Below are 23,517 nucleotides of genomic sequence, written 5' to 3'. Positions count from 1 at the left end.
TATACCATATGCCTTGTACTGACATCATGGACTGATATATTTGATTGACCACATAGTTCCAGACTTAAAGAATGGATGTGAATAGCCATCAATGTAAAGAACAATATTAAACTTCACCTTAAGAGCAGCATATTTCGCTAACACCTCTCTATATGAATGATGTTTTAACATCATTTCCTAGCCTAGTAGTGTCTTTCCAGACACAGCTCCCTGCAGTCTTGAGCAAATTTGTACAAAGAAGGGGTTATGGAAAGTTTAAGCAACAGTCTCCATATGACCTGGAAATTGGTACAGTTAATTTCCCTGAAGAGTACCAAATCCCTTATAACAAAAAAAGGGGGGGGGGGGGGAAAGAGAGGGTTATAAAAACATGGGGAAAAATGGGGCACCTCATCCTTCCTGGAGCCTCACAAAGCCCAATGGAATATGATAGCCTTGATTCAGTTTCATTCCTTCTAAACCAGAATGGTTTAATAAAGAAATAAATCGACCATTGCATTAAATCTTACCACATAACAGTTAAATATGAATCTCAAGCAGAACAAGACTGATGCATCCAAACAGATGTTTGAATAACTGCTCATACAATTTTATTGAAGATTTGTACTTATAGGAATTCTCATCTTAATCAAGTGATGGAGAAAAAGAAAGAGGACCTTTAAAGTGAGGTTTTCAACAATGTAAGCATGGGCAAGCTTTGTTTTACCTTTTTTACAGCTAAAGAAACTGAAAGCACAGATCACTGCAGTGACTCACCCAAAGTCACACAGCAAGGCTACGTCTACAGTGGCCCCTTTTCCGGAAGGGGCATGTTAATTTCAACTATCGTAGTAGGGAAATGCGCGGGGGATTTAAATATCCCCCGCGGCATTTAAATAAAAATGTCGGCTGCTTTTTTCCGGCTTTTAGAAAAGCCGGAAAAGAGCATCTACACTGGCCCCGATCCTCCGGAAAAAGCGCCCTTTTCCGGAGGCTCTTATTCCTACTTCAAAGTAGGAATAAGAGCCTCCGGAAAAGGGCACTTTTTCCCGAGGATCGGGGCCAGTGTAGACGCTCTTTTCCGGCTTTTTTAAAAGCCGGAAAAAAGCGGCGGACATTTTTATTTAAATGCCGCGGGGGATATTTAAATCCCCCGCGCATTTCCCTACTACGACTCATGAAATTTACATGCCCCTTCCGGAAAAGGGGCCAGTGTAGACGTAGCCCAAGAAATTGGAATAGTTGAAAATACTCCCAAGAATCCTGACTCTCCATCACTTGTTGCAACTTTCAATAGATCATATGCAGTATCGTGGGAAACACGTATTAACTTCAAGAAGTGGAGAAGGTGCATGAATTCTAATTCAACACTTCTAATTAAATTCAAGCATCCCAACTCTTGTCCTTGGCAGTTCACTTGTAGTCTTGTTGTTTTCTCTGATAGAACACATATTACAAATTGTCGTAAAGCTGGCATGTGGCCTATAAGACAGAAGATCAGAAACTGCTTTTGCTGTTCATTGCATTTCTCCATAAAAAGTAGCATGCTGTCACACCACCAGAGCTCTTCTAGATCAGAATGGATCTCTAATTTAGAAAACTAGTCAGCTCCTCAATTTTTTTAACCAAAGTACAGTAACCTTTGCTGCTACCAGGCTTCTTTCTCCCCATCCCACAGAAATGTGATAATTTTCTACATAATGACACCACTGCAAATTTGAAGTAAAAAAAAGGAACAATTTTTTTTCAGTAAAAAATCTGGTTTAAATATGCAATTTTTACAGACCATATTGAATACCTGTGGGATCTGAAATTACTTTTCATGCTGTGCTTTCCTCAAGAAAAAGAAATCAAGCCTGAGGTGATGATGAAAATCTATACATTATTATAATCTGCATAAGTTTTGAAAGGAAAAAGAAAAAAGCCATTACATAATGTTTGGAGATAATTATAATAATTTGCCTGCATAAATTGTTCTGCAGAGTGCCTGGTATCAAGAATATGGAGACAAAAGTCAAGAGAACATTATGACAAATTCCCAATCCCATTCATCTTTATAACAAGGTATTTACAGTTCTTATTAAGAATACAAATATTTATATGCTGCTAAAGGTAACTATGTTCCAGTGACTTAGAAAGGAAAAACATCTCAGGATTAAAAAAGAAATAGGGTGGGTGAGGCAATATTATTCATGCTCCGTTTATCACATCAAGTTCTGTTAAAGAGCATAAATAATCCCAGCACCAGCAAAACTCTATAATCATCTTCACAGTTTCTTTCAGTATATGCAACAGTAAAGAAGGTACGTTGACTAGAATTGATTCAAAACAAATTCTAGTGTCTCCACTCTTGTTCTTTTCAGTCTAAATGTAGCCTTACTGTTTTCTCTGACTGAATACCTATTACAGATTGTGGAACACACACACTCCCCCTCCCGCCCCTCCCCTCCCCTCCCCATGGCTGTTTTAGCTCAGGATTTGGAAAGCTAGTTAGGCTATTTGAATTTTTTTTTTTTAACCAAAGTAATTTTTGTTGCTTTCTTTTGTCAGCTTATCCTACCCTTCTGCTCCCCTTCTCCCCCCGCAAAATATGATAATCTTCGACAGGTTGCACCTCTCACATCCAGGATTCTCTCATTTGGGAACATCCATGGTCCAGCATGACCACGGATGTTCCTGGATGAGACCCCCACGTGGCAGAAATGCCAGCAGCTGGGAGCCCGGAGCAGCCCTATGAGTCTGCTAGCAGTGGGGCCGCAACAGCAAGGATGGAGTGCAACTGGGACTGTCTGCCACCTGGCAGCAGGGCCAGCACCACAGCAGACCAAGAAGGGAAACCTGGCCAGGCCACGTCAGCCTGGAAGGCGGTGGGGCTGTAGAAGCCCAGGCGGTTGTGTGTGGTTGGAGCTGCCTGCCTACTGCAGCAGGACCAGGGCTGTAGCAACAGCAGCCTGAGACGGGAAGCCACCCATGGCAGCCCTGCAGAATGCTGGGTCCGGGGCCACGTGCCACCTGGCAACGGGATTGGGGCTCCAGCAGCCCAATCAGGCAACATGCTATTCTGGCAGTGAAGCTGACAGCAAACCCAAGGATAGAACTGGCCCATAGACAACCCAGCTGAGCTGAAGGAGCTGGCAGTGGGTTGGTATCAGGGGACCTCCTGTAGTCTGACAAATTCCTTCTTCTGATGATGAACAGGAGAGATCCAACCTGTATAAAAGAACACTATTGCAACGAGAAAGTAAAATATGCAACAAGCATATAAAATGCAGCAGCTTTAATCTTAGGAGTAAATTCCTCTAAAGCAATACTGCATGCTATAGCATACTAGGTATGTGAAAGAAAGATACATATAGTGCTGCATCATGTCCCTATTAGATACCCTCTAACATGCTGTTATTCAGAGTAGTTGTCATAGGGATTAATTTTAGGAAAAGATCTGGTACAGGTTAGAACTCTAATCTGGGCTTCCTTTGTCTGACATATCCAAACCACAAAACCTGATAATAATGAAGAACCAAAATATCTATTGGAAAAGTAACATGGCAAAACATGAAATTTGCAGTAATGTTTTGGAATGCACTAGGGACTTCGCAGTCTCAAATATTTTAAATTGAGAGGTAGAATAAAAGTTTTATATACATACATACTCCAGAGAGTAGAGGATGTTATTAGGAGTACCACAGTTTTAGACATGAGACGCATCAAGAGGGAGGTACTGTTTGTGAATCTAAAAGGTGGAAGGCATGTCATGATTCTAAGGAATGGAAGGAATGAGAGCAGCAGAATAAAGACAATGGACTTAAAAACCAAGCAGACAAACTTAGAGAACTGAACTGATAGGTAAAGTCCTATCGGAAGAAAGTCTATTAAAAAAAGGGAGTTCAAGAAAGATGGCATTTTCTCAAGGAGACAGTATTAAAACTGCAACTCCAACTATCCTGATGCAAAGGAAATATCATTATAGTAAGAGACCTGTAAGACTCCATCAAGAGTCCTTTAATGGTCTTAAAATAAAAAAGGAATCCTACAAAAAGTGGAAACATGGGCAAATTTCTAAGGAGGAATCCAAAAGGATAGTAAAAACATGTAGCAACAAAATCAGAAAGGCTAAGAGACAAAATGATTTATATCTAGAAAAGTATACAAAAGGCAGTAAAAAGATGTTTTTCAGGCTCCATCTAAATTTCAAGCTTCTTTTGGAAGAAGCTTTTACAGAAGAGATCTTCCAGAAAATCATCTTTTGAAAGAGAGCGTCCACATTGCAAAAGTACATCGAAAAAGCTATCTGCTTTTTTGAAAGACAGCATCCCCATTGATTGGATGGAGTGGACACTAAGGCATCTGTGCTTCTTCCTGGAGACCTCTACTTGCAAAAAACAAAAACAAAACAAAAAAACCCCACCACACCCACCCACACACACTCCCTCTCTTCCCCGTCCACACGCCTTTTTCCGAAAGAGGTCTTTCAGAAAAATGCTTCTTCCTCAGAGAAAGAGGTTCACTGCTGTCAGAAAAACCCAATTGCAGTGTGGACGTAAGTGTGTTTTTTCTGGAAAAACCTCTGCAGTAAAGACATACCTATACATTAGGAGCGAGACAAAGATGAAGCCAAGTGCAGCTCCTCTAAACTTGGCTGGAAAGGAGCGCCAGTAACTGATCATAAAGAAACGGGGGCATTTAATGCCTATTTTGCTTCAAGATGAACTGTGACAAAATACTCACTACAAGTATTATCATCAACCAGAGTGGAGGAATGTAAGTCAAAATACTCAAAGAACAGGTTAAAGATCATTAAGAAAACTAGATGTATTCAAGTTGGTAGGGTCTGATGAAATTTGTCCAAGGTTACTATAAGAACTAGATGAAGCAATCTCAGAACCTTTAGCAATTATCTTTGCCATCTCCTAGTGAAGCCCCAGAATTCTGAAGAAGGGCAAACATGATACTTACTTTAAAAAAAAGGAACAAAGAGGATATGCAGAATTATAGATGAGTCAGGCTTATTTTGATACCTGGACAGACACTGGAACTAATTATTAAACAATCAGTGCATAATACTATTATCCTCCAGGTGCTTACATAAAATAGCCAGGATGGATTTGTCTAGAACAAACCATGACAAACCAACCTAACTTGCTTGACAGGATTACAGAAAGCCCTCCACATTTGCAAAGGATATGTTCAGGAGATAGCTGTGAATGCCGAAATCCACAAATATAGGGGGAAGTAGGGGTGTTCACGACACAAAAACGCCATATTGTCTGAAATGAGCATTTTATTGTCTGCTGTTTCACAGTCAACAAATAACTAACTTCAAAGCAGTAGTTTTTCCAACCAAACTTGAACGCAAAGATAATACTGTATATAGCAGGCCTGGGCAAAATATGGCCTCCAGGCAGGATCCGGCCCGCCATGCCACCAGATCCAACCCGCGGAGGCAGTGGGGAGCTCCAGGCGGGCTCCCTTGCTTGCCCCGCAGCCCCACGTGCCATGTAGAAATGTGGCTCCAGGGCTCCATTTCTGTTTTAAAACTGGAGGGAAGAGGAGCTGCTTTGCCCCCAGCACAATCCCATTAGCCAGTTTCTGGCCAGAAACCAGACAATGGGAGCTGCTTGTTGGAATAACAGGCTGCCAAGAACAACCACGCCCCCTCTCCTGGGCTCAGTTATTCAATGAAGCACATGGCCAGGCAAGCAGGCAGGCTAACATTTTAAGCTCTGCAGACAGGCAAGTTTGGCAGCTGGCAGGTAGGTCTCCTGGCCATAGCTTGCTTCTGGCAACCCAGCCCTTTCCTGCCTCAACCTGCTGCCCCCCCCCCCCCCACTCAACATACCCAAACCCTCTGTCCCCCTCCTACATCCATACCCCTCCCAGATCTGGCACTCCAGTCTCCTGCCCTAGGTCACAACTGCCTGCTTCATCCCAACTCCCTCCCAGACTCCCCAGGTATATAGTTAACTTCAAAACTAATCACTCACATCAGTTAGTTGAACTCGCTCCCTACACACCTTACTGTTCCTCTGGGATGGGAGAATTAATAGGGGTGGGCTCGCAATGGAGCATTGTGAGGGGAAGGTACAAGGATAATCCCGTACTGTTTTACGGTGGGCTGATGCCGATTTCCCCATTAACTTCACATTGTGTAAAATGTGCCTCTTTCTAAATGCATCAAACCACCCCTTGCTTATGGTGAATGACACTGCTCTGTTGTGACTTCCTCACTCACCACCCCCGCACCTCAGACTTCCCCTGCTCCAGCAAACTACCTTGTCAGAGACTGCTCAGATCCCGAGGGTGCCGGACAAGGGAAGTCCAACCTGCACGTTGCTTAGGAAGGGGGAAAAAAAAAATCAAATGAGTAATTAACAATTGTGGGATAACTGGTTAGGTGGCTGCACTGCTAAAAAAGTTGTAGTTAAAGTTGTAGCTAAAAAAGGTCTTGTAGTGGATCACAAATTGAATCCAAGTCACCAATGTGAAGCAGTTGCCAGGGCTGGCGACAGACTTCCCCAGGCCTGGGTAATGTGTGTGAGGAAAGGGCTTGGCTTGGATCTAATACCGCGATAGAGGTGGGGCTTTGGATAGAAGGGGCGGGGCTAGAGGCAGTCACCTTTCAATGCTGCCTGGATTGGGTCACCTGGGGCAATTTAAAAGGTAGTGGGGTGGTGGCAGACAGGAGCCTGGGGCAAATGCCCCCTTCCCCCATCAGCAGCCTGACAGTTGAAATCATACCCCTCTCTGCTGCTTTAGTGAGACCTCACCTGGAGTACTCTGCTCATTTCCGGGAAAGAGGTGGACAAATTGGAGAGAGTTTGAAGGAGAGTAAGAACCAGGTCAGGTTTTCTAAACCTTTACATGAGAAATGGGAAAAGAAGTAGCTGGAGAGAAAGCAAATGGACCTTATACAACCACCTCAGGATGGTGGAGTAGTAGCATAAACAAGTTCTAAAGGAGAGCTAGACCCATCTAATCTGTGATGGAATATGGAAAAGTTTAAGATTAAAACTGTTTGAGGGAGAGGGAGGTGGCAATAAAGGAAATAAAGAGAGCACAATGATGTGATCCCAAAGCATCACTATGTACCAAAACCCTGACTTTGCTGTTGCCACAACCAGCTAACTCCAATAAACCAGCTGCAATTGCCACAATATAGGGTGATTTGTTAAATGGATTTTAAGATGAGTCTAAAAAAAACAAAACACACATACACCACAGCTGTTTGAGCTTCATTACCCACATTATGTTCTAAGCTGTAACAGTCCCATTTTTAAAGGGTTTTTCTGCTGTCCTCTTTGGCTAAGGATGTACAATTCCTATTACAGCTGATTACCAGCCATTAAGTTGTGCAATCATGTGAACTTCTGTCTGAAATAACCATTAATCTTCAGCACTACATTCAATGCATGTATAGACAATATATGTTGCAAGTGTTGCATACACATTCTCATACCTAATTTCTAATATCTGCTGGTTTATTTCCTTGAAATCTCATAAAGAGCATTATTACTGTAATATGTACTTATCTTAAATGAAAAATGTTTGTTCATTTACACTATTTGGTTTGAACTCAGCCAAGTGATTCTCTTGTTTTATCAAATAATGACACTTTTTTGTTTCCTTGGCTCCATCTACTGGTACCCATAGGAAGAAGTATGATTACCTCATACACTTAACATACATTTTTTTTTTACACTTAAAAAAAATTATGGTCGTTTTATTTCATTATTCTGATCTTACTGTTAAGACTGCAGTTTAAATATAATGTACTCAAATGGACAGATTACTCTTTTACATTTCTTAAATCTTGGTACATGTCCAACGTAGGCAATTAGTAAGAAGTTTTGTTGATTTAAATCTACTTAATAGAATAAAAATTCTTTCACCACCAAGACCCCACACAAAAACCTCCCTGCACAGCTCAGAATTGAGATAGCCCAAGATATGTCTACACTACCCTGCTAGTTCGAACTAGCGGGGTAATGTAGGCATACCGCACTTGCAAATGAAGCCTGGGATTTGAATTTCCCGGGCTTCATTTGCATAAGCAGGGAGCCGCCATTTTCAAAACCCCATTGGTTCGAACCCCGTGCATCATGGCTACACGGGGCACGAACTAGGTAGTTCGAACTAGGCTTCCTAGTTCCAACTACCGTTACTCCTCGTGAAATGAGGAGTAATGGTAGTTCGAACTAGGAATCCTAGTTCGAACTACCTAGTTCGTGCCCCGTGTAGCCACGCTGCACGGGGTTCGAACCAGCGGGGTTTTAAAAATGGCGGCTCCCCGCTTATGCAAATGAAGCCCGGGAAATTCAAATCCCGGGCTTCATTTGCAAGTGCGGTATGCCTACATTACCCTCCTAGTTCGAACTAGGAGGGTAGTGTAGACATACCCCCAGAGAATAAAAGATCCATTAAGAAGCACTGTCAGGTTTCAATTTCATTTCAAAACTCTCCAATTAAATGCCTGAAAAAAACGGTCTTTAAAACCAAAGTTTGTTGATAATATTTAAAGTGTTTTTTCCAGGGTTTCCTGCTTCTGATATTTATTTGAAAAAAATGGGGAGGAGGCCAACAGCCGAAGTGACTAATGCTGGGCACGTAGTATTTTCCTATCCTGCAAGAATTTGAGATTAAAAAAAAAAAGTTCCAATCTCAACTGGAACAAAATTGAAATCTCAAAACCCGTCATCAACCATCCAAAATACACCAAAAAATCAATTTGGGTTAATCAAAATGTTTAGTTAGATAATTATGAAACACTGTTTCAATTTCAATCGTTCCTTTTAAAAAAGTGAAATTTCAAAATAAGTCACTTTGAATTGAAAACCAAAAATGTTTACTTATAAGATATAAAAAATGTTTTTGTTTTACTATTTTGAAATTTGTTGAAACTGACCTTTTCCTGCAAACATTTAGGTTTTGATGGGGGGGGGGGGGGGAGGAGTGGGAGAGAAAAAAAAGAAAAGAAAGTTTCTCAACCAGCTTCAAGAATGACTAATGTGCCCCCATTTTTCCTCCTATGTACATATTGCTTCCCAATTTCACCTCCTTTTCATGGTGATTAAATGAAATCAGTAGCACAAGATTTAAAAACCTCTCCTACTCTTCCATTTGCTCTGTGTAGTTTAATCTTGATAATTACAGGACAACTTTACACACAAAGGCACTAAAGCTAAAAGAAAATCCTGAACTAACTGAAAAAAATGCTGATACTTCACAACCAGACACACATTGAGGCTGTTCTCACAAGATGACATGGTCAGAACGGACTCAGTTCAGGAATTTCAAATGTCTAACAAAAAAATCCTAATTTCTCTGTTAAAGTCTACAAAAAGCCTTTCAGAAATAAAAATGAGCCTTCTATCATAAAAACCCAATAAATGTTCAGTGTTGGCAACACAAATCTTCTCTACTTTGCATTCTTTGTTATTTCTGTTTAATTCTCACAATAATTGCATCTCATTTGCTGTTGGGACAGTTGGGAGTGCCCATGGGTGATTGGTGCAGCTGCGGCTAGAGGCAGCAGCACCCCAGCCCCACCCCCACTGCTGACACCCCATCCCCCATGGGGAGGGGAGGAGGCAGGCAGCATGCCGACTGTGCCCCAGACTCCCTGGAGTACCTGGGAGGGGAAGAGAGGTGAGGGGGCATGTGCCCCACCTCCTCAAAGAGGAAGGGGAAGAGAGGCGAGGAGCGCATGTGTGCAGCGGGCCCTCCCTCCCCCACCTCCCTGGAGCAGTAGAGGTGAAGAGAAGTGAGGAACCGTGTGCACATAGTGCAGCTCCCCAGCCTCCTCGGAGCACTGGGGGAGGGGAAGAGAGGTGAGAGAGCACCGGGAGAAGGAGGAGGCCGTGCAGTTCCAGTCTCCCTGGCCCAAAGCATGGGGACAGCGGACACTCGGGGCAGCAACACTCAGCCCCCAGAATGCCTACAGCAGGCGTTCCAGGGGTGGAGTATAGGCAGGGCCAGGCTGGCGGTCTTGGAAGGCAAAGCTACTCTTCGCAACTCAATTCAATACATCTCTTTGTGTCTTCACAAAGAAAAAATCTCTCTCACTTGGCTTCAAACAACAGGTTATTTCATAGGATCCTGCTCACTAGAAATAGAAACAAGAAAAAACAACATATGGGTTTGGCACTATAATTTAATCCACTGATTTCAAGAAACACCTTAACTTTCAACTCCATTATTGAATCAAGGAATAAAGACCTGGATGAAATCCTGTGCTCTACTAAAAGCAATGGCAATACTATTGATTTCAGAACTTCAACCATTGTTTTCAAATGTGCCAAACATATTATAAATGCTTTCAAAACTTCTAAAGGGTTTTTCTTGTGCTGCACATAAACTATAGGAAGTCACAAAGGAAAAAAAAGCTGGTTCTTAATTTACTATAGGACCTGGAGGCTGTCCTAACAATTTTTTGTCTTCTTTTCTGTTTAAAAGTTGATGCAGAAAATGGGAAACTTAAAAAAATAAATGGTTTCAGGATACTTTGACTTGCATGCCCATAATTTATCAACTTCTCCCCAAATTGCGATTAACTTTCTGCTGATAACTCAAGTGATAACTCAAAAATAAGTAGGAGAGAAAATTACCATTGCCTCACCCCTGATTTTTTGCATCAAGTGGAAGTTAACATTTCTCTATTCAAGAGAAACAGTGCTGGAAGTGCAGTTTTATCAATTAGAAAGGTCTGCTGTTTAGTGAAAACTATTACTGAGCCATAGCCATTTAAAAACACCAATACAGTTTTCTGGCTTTGAGGATGAAGGCCACTAGATAGAACCAGCTTCTTTGAAAGATACCGTTAGTTGGAGAAACAAGGTCAAGAAGTCCTGGCACATCTAACCTCACCTGCACTTGAACAAAGGGTTTAAATGGCAATTATATTCACAAATATTTATTTGCTGCACCACATGCCACATATTTGTTTTTATATATGAAAAGCCAACCTTTGAGAAAGAGAAGTTGTTTGTTCCACTGGCATTACTTGAGATTTCCACTTCATGCAACTGACAAAGTGATTTTTACCCACAAAAGCTTATGCCCTAATAAATCTGCTTGTCTTTAAACTGCCAAAGGACTCCTTATAGATTAGTATAGACTAACACAGCTATCCCTATGAGACTAGCTACAAAAACACCATGCAAAATGCCTATTCTCACTTTCAGGTGACATTATTAATAAGAAACAGGTAGCATTATCTCCTGTAAAAGTAAATAAACTTGTTTGTCTTAGTAACTGGCTGAAGACAAAGCAGGAGTGAATGGACTTATAAACACTAAAGTTTTACATTGTTTTGTTTATATGTGCAGTTATGTAACAAATATTTTTTAATTTTAGTGTAACAATTTTAAGTTACATTTTGATGATAAAAGAATTGCACTATAGTACTTGTAAGATGTGAACTGAATATAAGAATAGCCATACTGGGTCAGACCAAAGGTCCATCTAGGCCCGTATCCTGTCTGCCAACAGTGGCCAATGCCAGATACCCAAGAGGGAGGGAACACAACAGGTAATCATCACGTGATCCCTCTCCTGTCATCCATTTCCAGACAAAACAATTGTTTTTTTCCGTTTTCCAGAACTAAAAAATGCTATTTCTTTTGTTTCTTTTTCACAGTACAAAAAGCTGTAATAATAATATGAAGTGAGCAAAGTACACTTTGTACTCTGTGTTGTAACTGAAATCAATGTATTTGAAAATGTAGAAGAATATCCAAAATATTTAATCAACTTTATTGGTATTTTAACAGTGCGATTAACTGTGATTATTTTGTAACTAATCATGTGAGTTAATTGTGATTAATTCACAGCCCTAGTATTTTGTTTCTTCTCCAATAAATTCACTGGAGTGGCTATGCCTCTATAAAAACTGGCATTACAAGCAGAATTGTGCGCCTCAAAAATCACACTATTGTAGTTAAGAAACTTTTGCTTACTTAATGGGACATAAACTTTGCCAGAGGACCGACGTGCAGAATAGTTCTGCAGAGGTGATTCACTAGTGCACTGGGCCAGAGATCTCATGCAGGAGAGCATGTCAGACATATCACTTAAAAGATGCAGTCAGCAGAAAAGACACCAAAATAGAGAAACTTGTGTCTTATTAGCTTTCAGTGCCAAAGAACAGCTCTCATACACTACCTTTCATTCTTTTTCAACTCCAAAGCACTTGTTGATTTCCTTGCAGGCCTGACACTTTGTAGAGGAGGAGGTTTAGTGATAGGCGTGATGAGAAGCGCATCCAAGAGCGAACGGTAGACGTTAAGATCAGAGAGTCTAGTAAGCATTTAGAAAGACCTGCTAAATAAATACACTAGCCATCTACACAAAACTGAAAATTAACAGGAGCTACTAAAAGAATATGCGAGGTCTGAGCTTCACAATTGTTTCCATAATAGCGTGATAAGAATTGTAAGTGAAGTGATCACTCCCTTGAGAGCTTACTGAGAAATGATGTCAGTGTCTGCAAAATCATTTAATAACTGAAACTATAATAAATGTATAGCTTGTGGCATCTAAGATCTAAAAGCTGTTAATAAATATCAATTAATCCTCAACCATCATGCGAGGCAAAGCGGTATTAATTCATCAAGATAGAAAATGGGCATCACAAGACTCAGAAAAACTAAAGTTATTACCCCAATCTCAGCCAACAGCAGAGTTGGGAATAAAACACAAGAACCGTGACTCTATTCTAACTCCATGCACATACCACTAAAGTGATAGTTAACTGTTTCCGATATTGCATCTCCCCCAGTTAGCTCCTTTATGAAGCATGTGCTTTTTGAAACTGATTTACAAAAATTTTAAAAAGGCTGTCTTGCAGGTGACTACTACCTGGCCCGTACAGCAACAGCAGCAGACACAGTGGCGGCAGCACCACTCATAATTTTTGAGCTCTGCCTGGAAGAAGGAACAGGGATGGGAGAAAACTTTGGCAGATCTTCCAATGGATTTTCAGGCAGTGCTTTTCTAATGTAGAAGCTTTGACTGAAAAGGGGAGAAAAACAGAGAGAAAAGAAAGAGTTCTCAACAAAAAGTGCAAACAGCTTGAAGTAATCACTGAAAACTGTGCCATCATTGAAGTGCCATTTCAACACTTAAGTTGATGGAAATACTTCTGTTGAATCCATTGACCCTTTAAACATTAATATGGAAAAACTGATTTTTCTTATAAAAAAAGACTCTTCAGTGATCAATTCAGCTTGCAGAAAAAGCTCTAACTCAGTACAACTCACAACTTTGGGCCCCTATCCTACAACTAACTCAGTGAGGGTGCAGGAGTCCACTCACACACAGCCTGTTGTAGGATCAGGGTCTTGGATTCTCTGTCTAATTCTCCACAAGAGCTTGAAGGTTATTCTGAAAGTTATTCTGCTGATGGTCTCAAAAATCAGAATTGGCATAATATACCAAAAACAGCATTAAAAAGACATTAAAATACAACAGCACTAGAGCACAATCATAACTGACCTTTCACAAAAATGTTCTTTATTTTCAGATTTTTCCCTCTATTCTCCCCCACCTTGTGACCTTTTTTTTACCCTCCACTCTGGTTCCCCCACCCATAATAACAGACCAGAAGAGCAAGAAGAATAAAAAGAAAAGGGTAGGGCATGGGAGGAAGACAAAGAAAAAAAGTCTGAAGATGAAATATTTTGAAGAAAAGTATTTTGAAAAAATAAAAAATGCTAAAAGGTCCATTTAGAAGCCTGGAAAATTACAATTGTTTTCCCATTTTTAAGTCTGTTTCAGAAATAACTCAACCCAATATGTCAATAACAACATCTTATTGTACAGCTTTGATGTAAATGGAGATATTGTCATGCTTACACTTAACAGTCTGCTCATATCATAAGCTTTACCTTGTATGATTCAAAGATGATCTAGTCTGAGAGCTTGCGACTTTATCAAAAGGGCTTGTTTTTTCAGAAGGGACAAACACATCATGCCTGCCCAAAATAAGTATCAAGGGGGAAAACAAAACACAATATGTATAGCTATCATATTTTAGGCAACATTAGCAAGACTCATGAAATCCAAATGAATATGACAAAATAAAACACTTGCTTTCCAGAAAACAAAGTCAAGTTCAGGGTTAATATTACTAAAAGCAGCAAGCCTTACCAAGTTCTATGCTGGCAATTTGTATATTTGAAAATCAAACAATCAGCTACTAATGGGAAAACTTGATCTATTAAAGTTACCCTTTCATTGCACTTTTTAGCAGAAGTCAACATACTGTTTTGGTAAAGGACTAATTCCGTTATGGCACTTCATCACAAAGTCCAAAACAGCATTTTGCTTTATTATGCTTCCATTACTTCCTGTTAGGGGATAACGTGGCAATGCACATTTATAGCACCACACACTAATTGTGGGGGAATTCTGCACGAAAAAAAATTGAAAATTCTGCACAAAGTGTTTTCAAATTCTGCAAAATCTTGCATATTGTATTTGTCAAAACAACACTATATAATATATAATAATCACACCAGTTTCATTTATTGTAAAATACCTGCCAACAAGTATATCTGTGACAATACAGGTAACAAAAAAGATTCTGAAAACTTTTTTTGACTAACAGATTCCTTACTGAGGCATATTAATACAGAATTCTGAGTAATTTGAATGGCAGTTGGGTGGGAAAAGTGTGTAACAGGGTTGTTTTTTTTTTGGGGGGGGAGGGAGGAGATACTGTTAAGATGTTGCCCCTATGCAGACTCTGGCTGAACCCTAGCCTCTGCTATTCCATCAGCAACATCTGTCCCTGCCCCCACCATATGTTCCTGCAACCCCAGTTCACCTGTCCCTCCACCCCCATTCAGACATCCACTCCCCATCCCCTGTAACTCAGCACCCCTCCCCCCGTATGCGTGTCTCCTACTTCTCCCTGTAGCTCTGTATCCCTTCTTCCTCTACCCAGGACACTGCATCCCCACTCCCATTCAGTCTCTGCCCCAGTCTGTTCTCCCACACTAGATTCTTTCTTCCCTAGCTGGGGGGAGCAGCTGCTATGTTCTATTGCCACAGTGCCCTCTGGTGGGCAAAATGCAGAACTGCAGCAGAGATCCTGCAAAAAAAAATCAATAAGCATGGCTCATTGATTATGCACATCATTTGCAGTTGTGCTCAATTCCCCCAGGAGTATAAAATGAGATGAACCTACATTATTTTATATTATTTCTATTCCAATTTTCATGTAGCCAAGATGTGTGTACCTGTTAGGCACAGAAGGCACGGATTCCACTGGTTGGCCTGCAGAAGGTGGCTCCACCGATACAACTGCGAGCAAGGATTGCTCAGAGGTCTGTGTAGCTACTGTGTGCTTACAAGATAGAGAACTTCCTTTACCAGCTTCATTTGTCATTAAGGTGGCTGGACCTGGAGCACTCAACTCTGCAGATTGAGTTATTTTCCTATTTGATATCAATGTGACAGGAAGTATTTTATTATTAGACCAGAGATGCAGAAGCATTGCAACTGGAATTCTTTATTTAATAATAAAAAAAAATAGCTGCTATTTCAAACAGGGGCTTTTATTTGTGACAAGGTGCGACTGGTAAAAGCCAGCACAGCACAGGGACTCTTCTATTGTACAGGATGAACCTCTCTAGTCCGGCACTCTCTGGTCGAGCAACATCCATGGTGAGGCATGTTTTTGGCCAAGTTTCCTGCAGTCCCATAAAGATTGATAGTCCTTATCACCAGTGTTCCGTGTTGTTATTTAGCTCTAATTTACCCCTAAATGGCTTCTAAGAGGCCAGTAAGCAGTGGAAGTGTTGATAATGCTGCTAGACAATAGTGACCTCCTATTGTTCAGCAAATTCTCTGGTTCAGTATCAGTCAGCTCTCCAGGGTACCAGACTAGAAAGGTTCAACCTGTATTATCTTCCAGATTGACATAAAATGCAGCAAGAAAAACGGGACCAGCCACAACTGCTTCTTCATGGCAGCAACTTCTTCCAAGGTTTAACTGTGGCAGCTTACAAACAACTTATTGATCATCAAAATCAATGTATACATTTTAAAAGTCACAATTCCAACAATTTCTGATATACTTGCAACAGACGGTGTGACATAAACACTACCTAATGTAAGTAGATGCCACTTTGGACAGTGTGGCTACCTGGCTACTGATATTTAAAACCTGAACAATAGCAGGTGGATGAGGTGCACACTTAGGTAAGGCCTCCAAAGGGTTGTCAAACAAGAGTTTTCTAAGGCAAAAGAAAGCAGAGATATAAGTAGCATACTAAGCAGACAAAATAAACATAATCCTTCCACCTCCCCCAGAATCAAAGTGTACAGTCTCCAAGGAAAATAATTACTTTGGTTGTAAATTAATAATAAAACATACAGACTCTGCTAGTACGTGTGTGCATAGACCCCCCCCCACCCGTTTACACACACCTTCCCATTTACATGAAGTTTTGTAGGTTTACAAATTTTGATCAATTTTCAGATTTTGGAAGGAGGGTGGGCACTTCATGCAATTTTTCCCTCTTTTCCCCCAACCAACCCAGGAAATGGCTCAACTAAAAATACAGAAAAAAAATATTTTCCCAGTTCTATGCACACATTTTTTAAATGACAGACATGGGGATTTCCAATTATTTTCTACAGCTGCCTTGAATTCAATGCCTACAGTTCCACTGATTTTACTGGAATCTGTATCAGGTCCTAAATGGAGAGATAGTTTGACATCACATACCTCTTTTAGGGAATTTTTCAGTCACATTCGGATGTATACTTTTTTCTTATAGAATGGTTATTTTACTTTATTTGGCTAGAAAAGGGAATTATTTTACTACTTTTGGAAGTGTCCAATAAAACCCTGAAGATTACAGTTATTTCAGAGTATACTATAGGCTGCCTTCTAAATAGCAAGGGCACATCAAGATTTGACTATTCTTTTTTAATACCATATAGTAAGGACGCCTACTTCAAATACTAAGAATACCTAATAGCTTTCCCATTTAAAAAGTAAAGTGTAACAGGAAAATGAGGATCTATGCTAGTTTAGAGAATATAAACACAGAACATAAGTGATGAAATTAAGTTAACTGACCCTTGAATTGCCTCTTTCTGTATAAACATACACACACACACACACACACACACACACACACACGATGGCTTATATAGCAATTGCTCATTAACTTCTGATGTTCATGGTTTTGAAAATAAGCCTTTTTTGGCTATCAGTTTAAGATGTATCAGAGCATTTGAGACAACACCCTTTCATAGCTTAATGAAAACAATGACCTTGATTCAACAGAACACCAGAAGTGGTTCATTATTTTCAAGTGCCCTTACTTCTACCAAAATATGCACAGAAATAATACAAAGCTGCTCACATTAGGAACTGTCTGGGTGTTCTGGATTACTTTTCCTTGTAAGCATGAGGTGATACATGATTGGACCCTACCAAACAAATAGGTTTGGGATTTTTTTTTTCCTTCATAGGGATAAGCCCAAGCTTATCGGGTAATCATGTAGTCAACTACATGTTGACATCCCTATTGTAAACTAGTTCAGTTTCAGGCTGGCATATTCTAGCCTCCTGAGAATGCATGCCCACGACGCTCCATAAGAATAGGAACCATAAACAAGCATCAGCTAAGTTACATGCCCTTTCCTACAGTCACAGCATTTGCCCCCCACTACAAGCTTACCCCATGGAAAAGCAAATTAATCTCCTCTATGTTTCTGGAGCAGACACTGCTACTTTTATAACAGTACACCACATTGTTTTGCTATATGCACAAAGATTGGAGTCCCAGGGATTCGTCCTACTCCGCCATTTTAGAAGTTATCTATACTAGAATTTCTTCTGGATCAAGCTAGCACAGTAACCATTAGGATATTTAGCTTCCTAAATTGGGAATTGATATGTGTTTCCCCTTATTTAAGGGGTTCATGACACTGCTAGTTTAATAAATAAGAGAGCAAATGAGGCACTGCATTATGTCTTCAGTATGTCATCTCAGATAGATATGCCTCTGCTTAGGGGCAGGAACAATAGCCATCTCTTTACAATACCTATCATAAGCCTAACCAGAGTCTCAGCACTACTCTAACTGAAATACAGATTGGACCTCAGGACCTCACTGATCCCGGATGAGGGATTTTGCCAGACCGGGGGGGGGGGTCATTTCTGGCCCCTACCACTGCCCCCCTTCCTGGCCCAGCCCACTGGCCACCCTGCCAGCTCCCACCTGTGGCCAGCCCCGCTGCCCTGCCAACCCAGTCGGGCAGTCACCGCTGCTGTGGCTCCCAGCCCCTCTAGACTACCATATGCCAGACCTCTCAGCCCTGTTGGGTAGCTCCACTGCCGCACGCTGGGTGGCCTTGTTGACAGCTCATTGCGAGTAGCCTACTACCCTGCCAGACCTGCATAGCTCCCTCCACCGAGACTCTCTTATCCTGAAACATCTGTGCCAGACCACGGATGTTGCTGGACCAGAGTCCCAGCTTAAAGAGTTTCAACTTGTATTGAATCAAATTATAAATGCTTCCAAAAGCTGTTACTGTTAACCCTTGCCATAATCCTCTTTTTCCTCTGATCTCATTAAAGCAAAAACCCCATCATCAATTCCTGCCAGAATACACACCAAAACAAGAATCACACCCATTTAGAAGAGAGAATGCTAAAAGCTGAAGAGAGAAAGACAGTTTTATCTGCCCTACCCTAAGAGACAGGCTTCTTAGTATGTGCCAAAAATAGGGATGTAAGGGAATAGTTGACTACCCGATAAGCCTAGGCTTATCGGGTAGTTGAGTTGACTACTCACATTCCCCCACCTCCTGGCTGCCTCTGTATTAGAGGCAGCAGGGCTGTGACAAGGCACCTGCCCTGCACTGGGCCTTTAAGCCCAGGGCTTATGCCCTGAGCCTTAGGGTGGCTTGAAGAACCCAGCTGAGGCTGTTAGGCTAATGAGAGCCCGGCTGCCAGATATTCAGAGAAGACCAGGTGGCCAGGAGAGCCCAGCTGTCAGCTATAAAGGGAGGAGCACAGTTTGCTTGAGGGAGAGCCAGTGGAGGGTTGGATGCTGAAGAAGCCAGAGCTCCTAGGAGGGAGAGACCAGGGGGGATAGCCAACAAGGGCTGGAGAGGGCCAGCCAAGACTTCCCCTGGAGAGGGGCCAGAGACAAGATCCCGGATTTGTAGCCGGATCATGATGCCAGCTCGGCAAACAAGGTAGTTGAGACAGACAATGCTGATGATGAGCAACCCATACAGACTGTAACTTGCCCTGAGAGGGGCTAGATGAGGACAGTCAGGGGGCACTGAGGCATGGGGGGGGGCTTGCTCCCTGACAGGGGCAAAGAGGGGAGCAGGAGCTGGTGCTGGAGGAACCTAGCTTAAAAGCCCATTCCCCCCAGCACTGTGTCTGTGGTGCCACCGGCTCCCCCTTCGCTGCTGCGGGGGGAGAGGAGGAGGAAGGCAGAGGATGCTCCTGCCAAGCAGCCTCTGTCCACAGGAGTTCCAACTACCCAGTGGTCAGACAGGCAGGCAGCCTGACTTAGTCCCACCTAGCACCAGGTCTGGAACCAAACCCCGCTGCAGCTCTGCAATTTAAAATGCAGTAGGAGCTGGAGGGCACAAGCTGGGACTGAACTGGCTGCCTATTGACTAATCGAGTAGTCAAAAAAATTTCTATCGATTACTCAATTAGTAAATTAACCTCATTTTAATATCCCTACCCAGAAATGAACATAAAAGTGAACCCTAAACTCATCTGGCTACATGTTTAGAGAGGGTCCAACCTTTTGCCTTTATCTAGAGGTGAAAACACTAACAATTTATTCACTACCTCCTCTAAATCTTTCAAAACAAACATCTGTTTGAAAAAGGGCACCATTTAAAAACTTGTGGGTGTATCAGTATACGATGAATACAGGTAAAAGTAAAGTTTATTTTGATCTTATAGAAGTGCAAAAAAGGTCACCATGCCAAATGCACTATATGCTTGTGAAAACATTAAAATATATATAAGTATATCTACTGAATTGCCCCACCCCAAACCCTCTCTCCCCCCTTGAACAAAACTCTCCTTCCACACCCATTTTTAAGTGTTTGCAGCAAAAGTATGAGGCTTACAACAAGTGAAAGAGGCAGGCAATAATGAATAGTGCCATTCTCTACTTCAGCATAACCAACTTCCTGTAAAAATGCAAGCCACCTAGCCATGGGAAGAAGTGAGTGTCTCTTCCCAGAGGCCAACAGAGGGATTTTAGCCTTCCATATACATTAAACCTCAGGCTGGGATGCTTTGTTGAGATGTGGAAGCCAATTTTATCCCCCAAAGTCCTAGATGGATGGGTCTTCCAATCCCTACACCAGGGTTTGTATTTTGAGGGAATGCAGCTCTGCTTTCTGAATTTGATCTGTGCCAGGAAAGGACTCCTTTTAAAGCAATTCGATTAACAGGCAAGACTGCAATATAGTACAATTTTGGCATATTGGTAATGTATGATATGGGATTCACATTTTCATTTGCTGGAAGCTGAGCCACCGCTAGCACTTCGAAACAATTCAGTTCTACTGAGACAAAGCATTTGCAATAGTAATTTGCTGTTGTAATTGTAGCTTAAGTCTCAAGACAGTGGTGGATAGGATCATTTTTTAAAATAACTAATGGTTCTTATCAGCCTCTTGTAGCATCTTAAAGACTAAATAATTACTAGACGACTGTTTTTTAAGTTTTTTCTGTTACAAACTCACTCCACTATCCCTCTGAAGCTTATCTACTCACTGTCTTTTTCTTCTTCTTCCCCTTCAATTTTTTTTCCTTCTCCGCTGCTCCCACCTTCCCTTATTTATTCTTGGATCTGCACTTCCAACGCTCTGGTCATCTGAAGTGGGTTGTGCCCACGAAAGCTCATGTTACCATCTACATGTTTTGTTAGTCTTTACACTATTTGTTGTTTTTTAAGTTTTTCCTGTTACAGACTAACTCATCTACCCCGTGAAGCTTTTGATCTAAGTGTACAGTTAGGCTGCGTCTAGACTGGCATGATTTTGCAGAAATACCTTTAACGGAAAAGTTTTTCTGTTAAAAGTATTTCCGCAAAAGAGCATCTAGATTGGCACGGATGCTTTTGCGCAAAAGCATCTGTGCCCAGTATAGACGTGCTTTTGCGCAAGAAAGCTCCAATGGCCATTTTAGCCATCGGGCTTTCTTGTGCAAAAAATTAAGGTGCCTGTCTACACTGGCTCTCTTGTGTAAGTATTCTTGTGCAAGAGAGCTTATCGCTGAGTGGGAGTGTCAAAGTATTTGCGCAAGAAGCACTGAATACTTACATTAGAACATCAGTTCTCTTGCGCAAATTCAAGTGGCCAGTGTAGACAGCTGGCAAGTTTTTGCACAAAAGCAGCTGCTTTTGTGCAAAATCTTGCCGGTCTAGACGCACCCCCTGTGGGTTTTTTTCCCCCCTCGTGACTCCCATTCTTTCATTCACCATTCTCATCCACTATTTGAATCCTATGCTGCTGCAGCTGTCCTAAGTGAAAAGGAACTTCAGTTGTTCCACACTGAAGAGGAACTTCAGTTGTGGAAGACTGCTACTCAGTTGTGACTGAGTCATAATGTCTGTGGTCTAAGGAGAATACAGTCATCATCTGCTCTTGAGAATCATTCATTCACCAGCACCTTAACAGCAACTTCCTTATGTGGTCCCTAAGGGTCACTATGATTTACAGGCAGCCTGCAACATAACAAGGAAAGGGCGATTTTGTTTGTTTGGTGGGCTGATAGTCTAGTCTTATCTCCTTAAATCTGGTTGATACATGCGGATGGAGAGTAAATTGCCTGAAATTCATCTCTTCGTATTGGCTTTTCAGTAGGAGGAAAGATCTACAGGTATAGGCTGAGATGATACTATCTTTGTCTGTTACTCGGGGTGTGCATTCACCTTTTGACAAAATTGCTATCAGTCTAAAGGTGTAATTAGATAAATAATTATTTCTGGACTCTCCGACAGCTGCAGGAGTGGTACTATTATCTACTGTGGCAGGCTTGGAGGCTGCAAACCTGCTCCGATATTGTCCTCAAGAAAAAGTAACACTTGTAGCTTCCTCGGCCTCAGGTAAAAAATCTGTCAGATTCCCTACAGTGTTATACTTCAAGACTAGCCACGAGCATCATGCGGTGCAAAATGTGGCAGAATGGGGTGGGCTCTCAGAACATAGGACTCTCCTCAAATCTCTGCTGTGGCTCTCTTGTCACTTCTACGTCCAATTCAGGTGGTCAGTAATTAGCTTTAAAGCTCTGATAGATGCAATAACTGCTTTTTGAGAGTCTGCTTTGGAACAGGCAGAATTGGCTAGGTTACACTTGTCTGCTGCTAGGGTAAAACTATTCCCAGGCACAGGGTTCTCATATGAAGAAGTCTCCCTTAGGGATTTACTCCCCATAGCCATCTGCTAGAGCCTGAGACTTTAAAAATTAGGGAGTGAAACAAAGACTAGTTATTATGATTTAGCAACTGGAACATTTTTCTGTTAATTTCATTTATTTTTTGGTTAATTTTGAAAATCTGTACTGAAGCTTTCCCCATTATGAAGGTCCAAAGATATGTAAAAAATCATTTAAGAGTGGTTTATGTACTTGATGCATAAAAATTAAAATATTTAAAAGGGCTGCCATTAGGTAAATAAACAATATAACAATATAAATAAAGGCTCCTTTCCAGAGCCTCCTGTCACAGCAGAGAATACAAAGAACCTATTTTTATTTCTTTAAACTATGACTGCTACAAATAACAGCATTTTTGTAGCTTGTGTGAAATGTTTGACAGTGGTAGTACTATACTTTGACCAAGGTATTAATACAACATGGTGTTTAGTATTTAGTGCAAAATAAATAGTGTTTCTACAGTGCTTTCCGTTAGGAGAGCCTCAAAGAATTTCACAATCTTGTATATTCCGATAGCACCTCTGGGAGGCATACAGTTGCCATTTTACTAACCAGAGGCACCTTAGTTATTTAATTATACACTTACCACTGGTTGGGTAGACATTTGAGCTTGGACCAAAGCCTGTATTGTGGATGAAGACAGGCTTCCAGAATTCAGACTCCAGCCTGACCCAAACATCTACACAACCATTTTTAGCCCACTGCCTGCACTACAAATCTGAGTCAGGTGACCTGGGTCAGCTACGACTGACTGTGATATGGACTTTTTATTCCAGTGTAAATATACTCAGAGAGGCTATGAAATCAAGGTCAGAGGAAGCCTGGAGAACAGGAAATTGAAGCCAGCCTCCCAACTCCTACGCAAGTGTCCTAACCCTTGGCTATTCCATCCTCTCCAACAGATAGAAAAGGACAACAGAACAAATCAAAGTGCACATCTTGATCACACTGCACTTACTTCTGCTCCCCCCACCAGGAGGACATTGGCAGGGAATCTAACTGCAATCTGTACATCTACAGTGAAGACTAATAATTTCCATTTATGTCAGAAAATCTGTCATGCCAAAGAAGGGTAGAAGAATCTCAGGATATTTGCACTC

General features: G+C 41.4%; 1 protein-coding gene across 11 annotated transcripts in view; it reads right to left on the bottom strand.

Annotated features, from left to right (window-relative positions):
• The window catches only part of PDLIM5 (PDZ and LIM domain 5), a 217,902-nt gene that overhangs the window by 56,061 nt on the left and 138,324 nt on the right, over window positions 1-23,517 (bottom strand). For 6 of the 11 annotated variants that reach the window (XM_075929618.1, XM_075929616.1, XM_075929622.1 and 3 more), the window contains 2 exons: window positions 16,086-16,214; window positions 15,216-15,413 (listed from right to left, as the gene is read on the bottom strand). The exons of 3 other annotated variants lie outside the window; for them this stretch is intronic. In XM_075929618.1, coding sequence (XP_075785733.1) covers window positions 15,216-15,413; window positions 16,086-16,214 — 327 coding nt within the window. Of the gene's footprint in view, window positions 1-12,135; window positions 12,271-12,831; window positions 12,979-15,215; window positions 15,414-16,085; window positions 16,215-23,517 lie in introns of all 11 variants that reach the window. 2 more of the 11 variants (XM_075929625.1, XM_075929620.1) reach the window with 2 other exon arrangements.

This window comes from Pelodiscus sinensis, chromosome 5 (genome assembly GCF_049634645.1).
Source record: "Pelodiscus sinensis isolate JC-2024 chromosome 5, ASM4963464v1, whole genome shotgun sequence".
NCBI classification, from domain to species: Eukaryota; Metazoa; Chordata; order Testudines; family Trionychidae; genus Pelodiscus; species Pelodiscus sinensis.
This window is presented reverse-complemented; position numbering and strand designations above follow the sequence as displayed.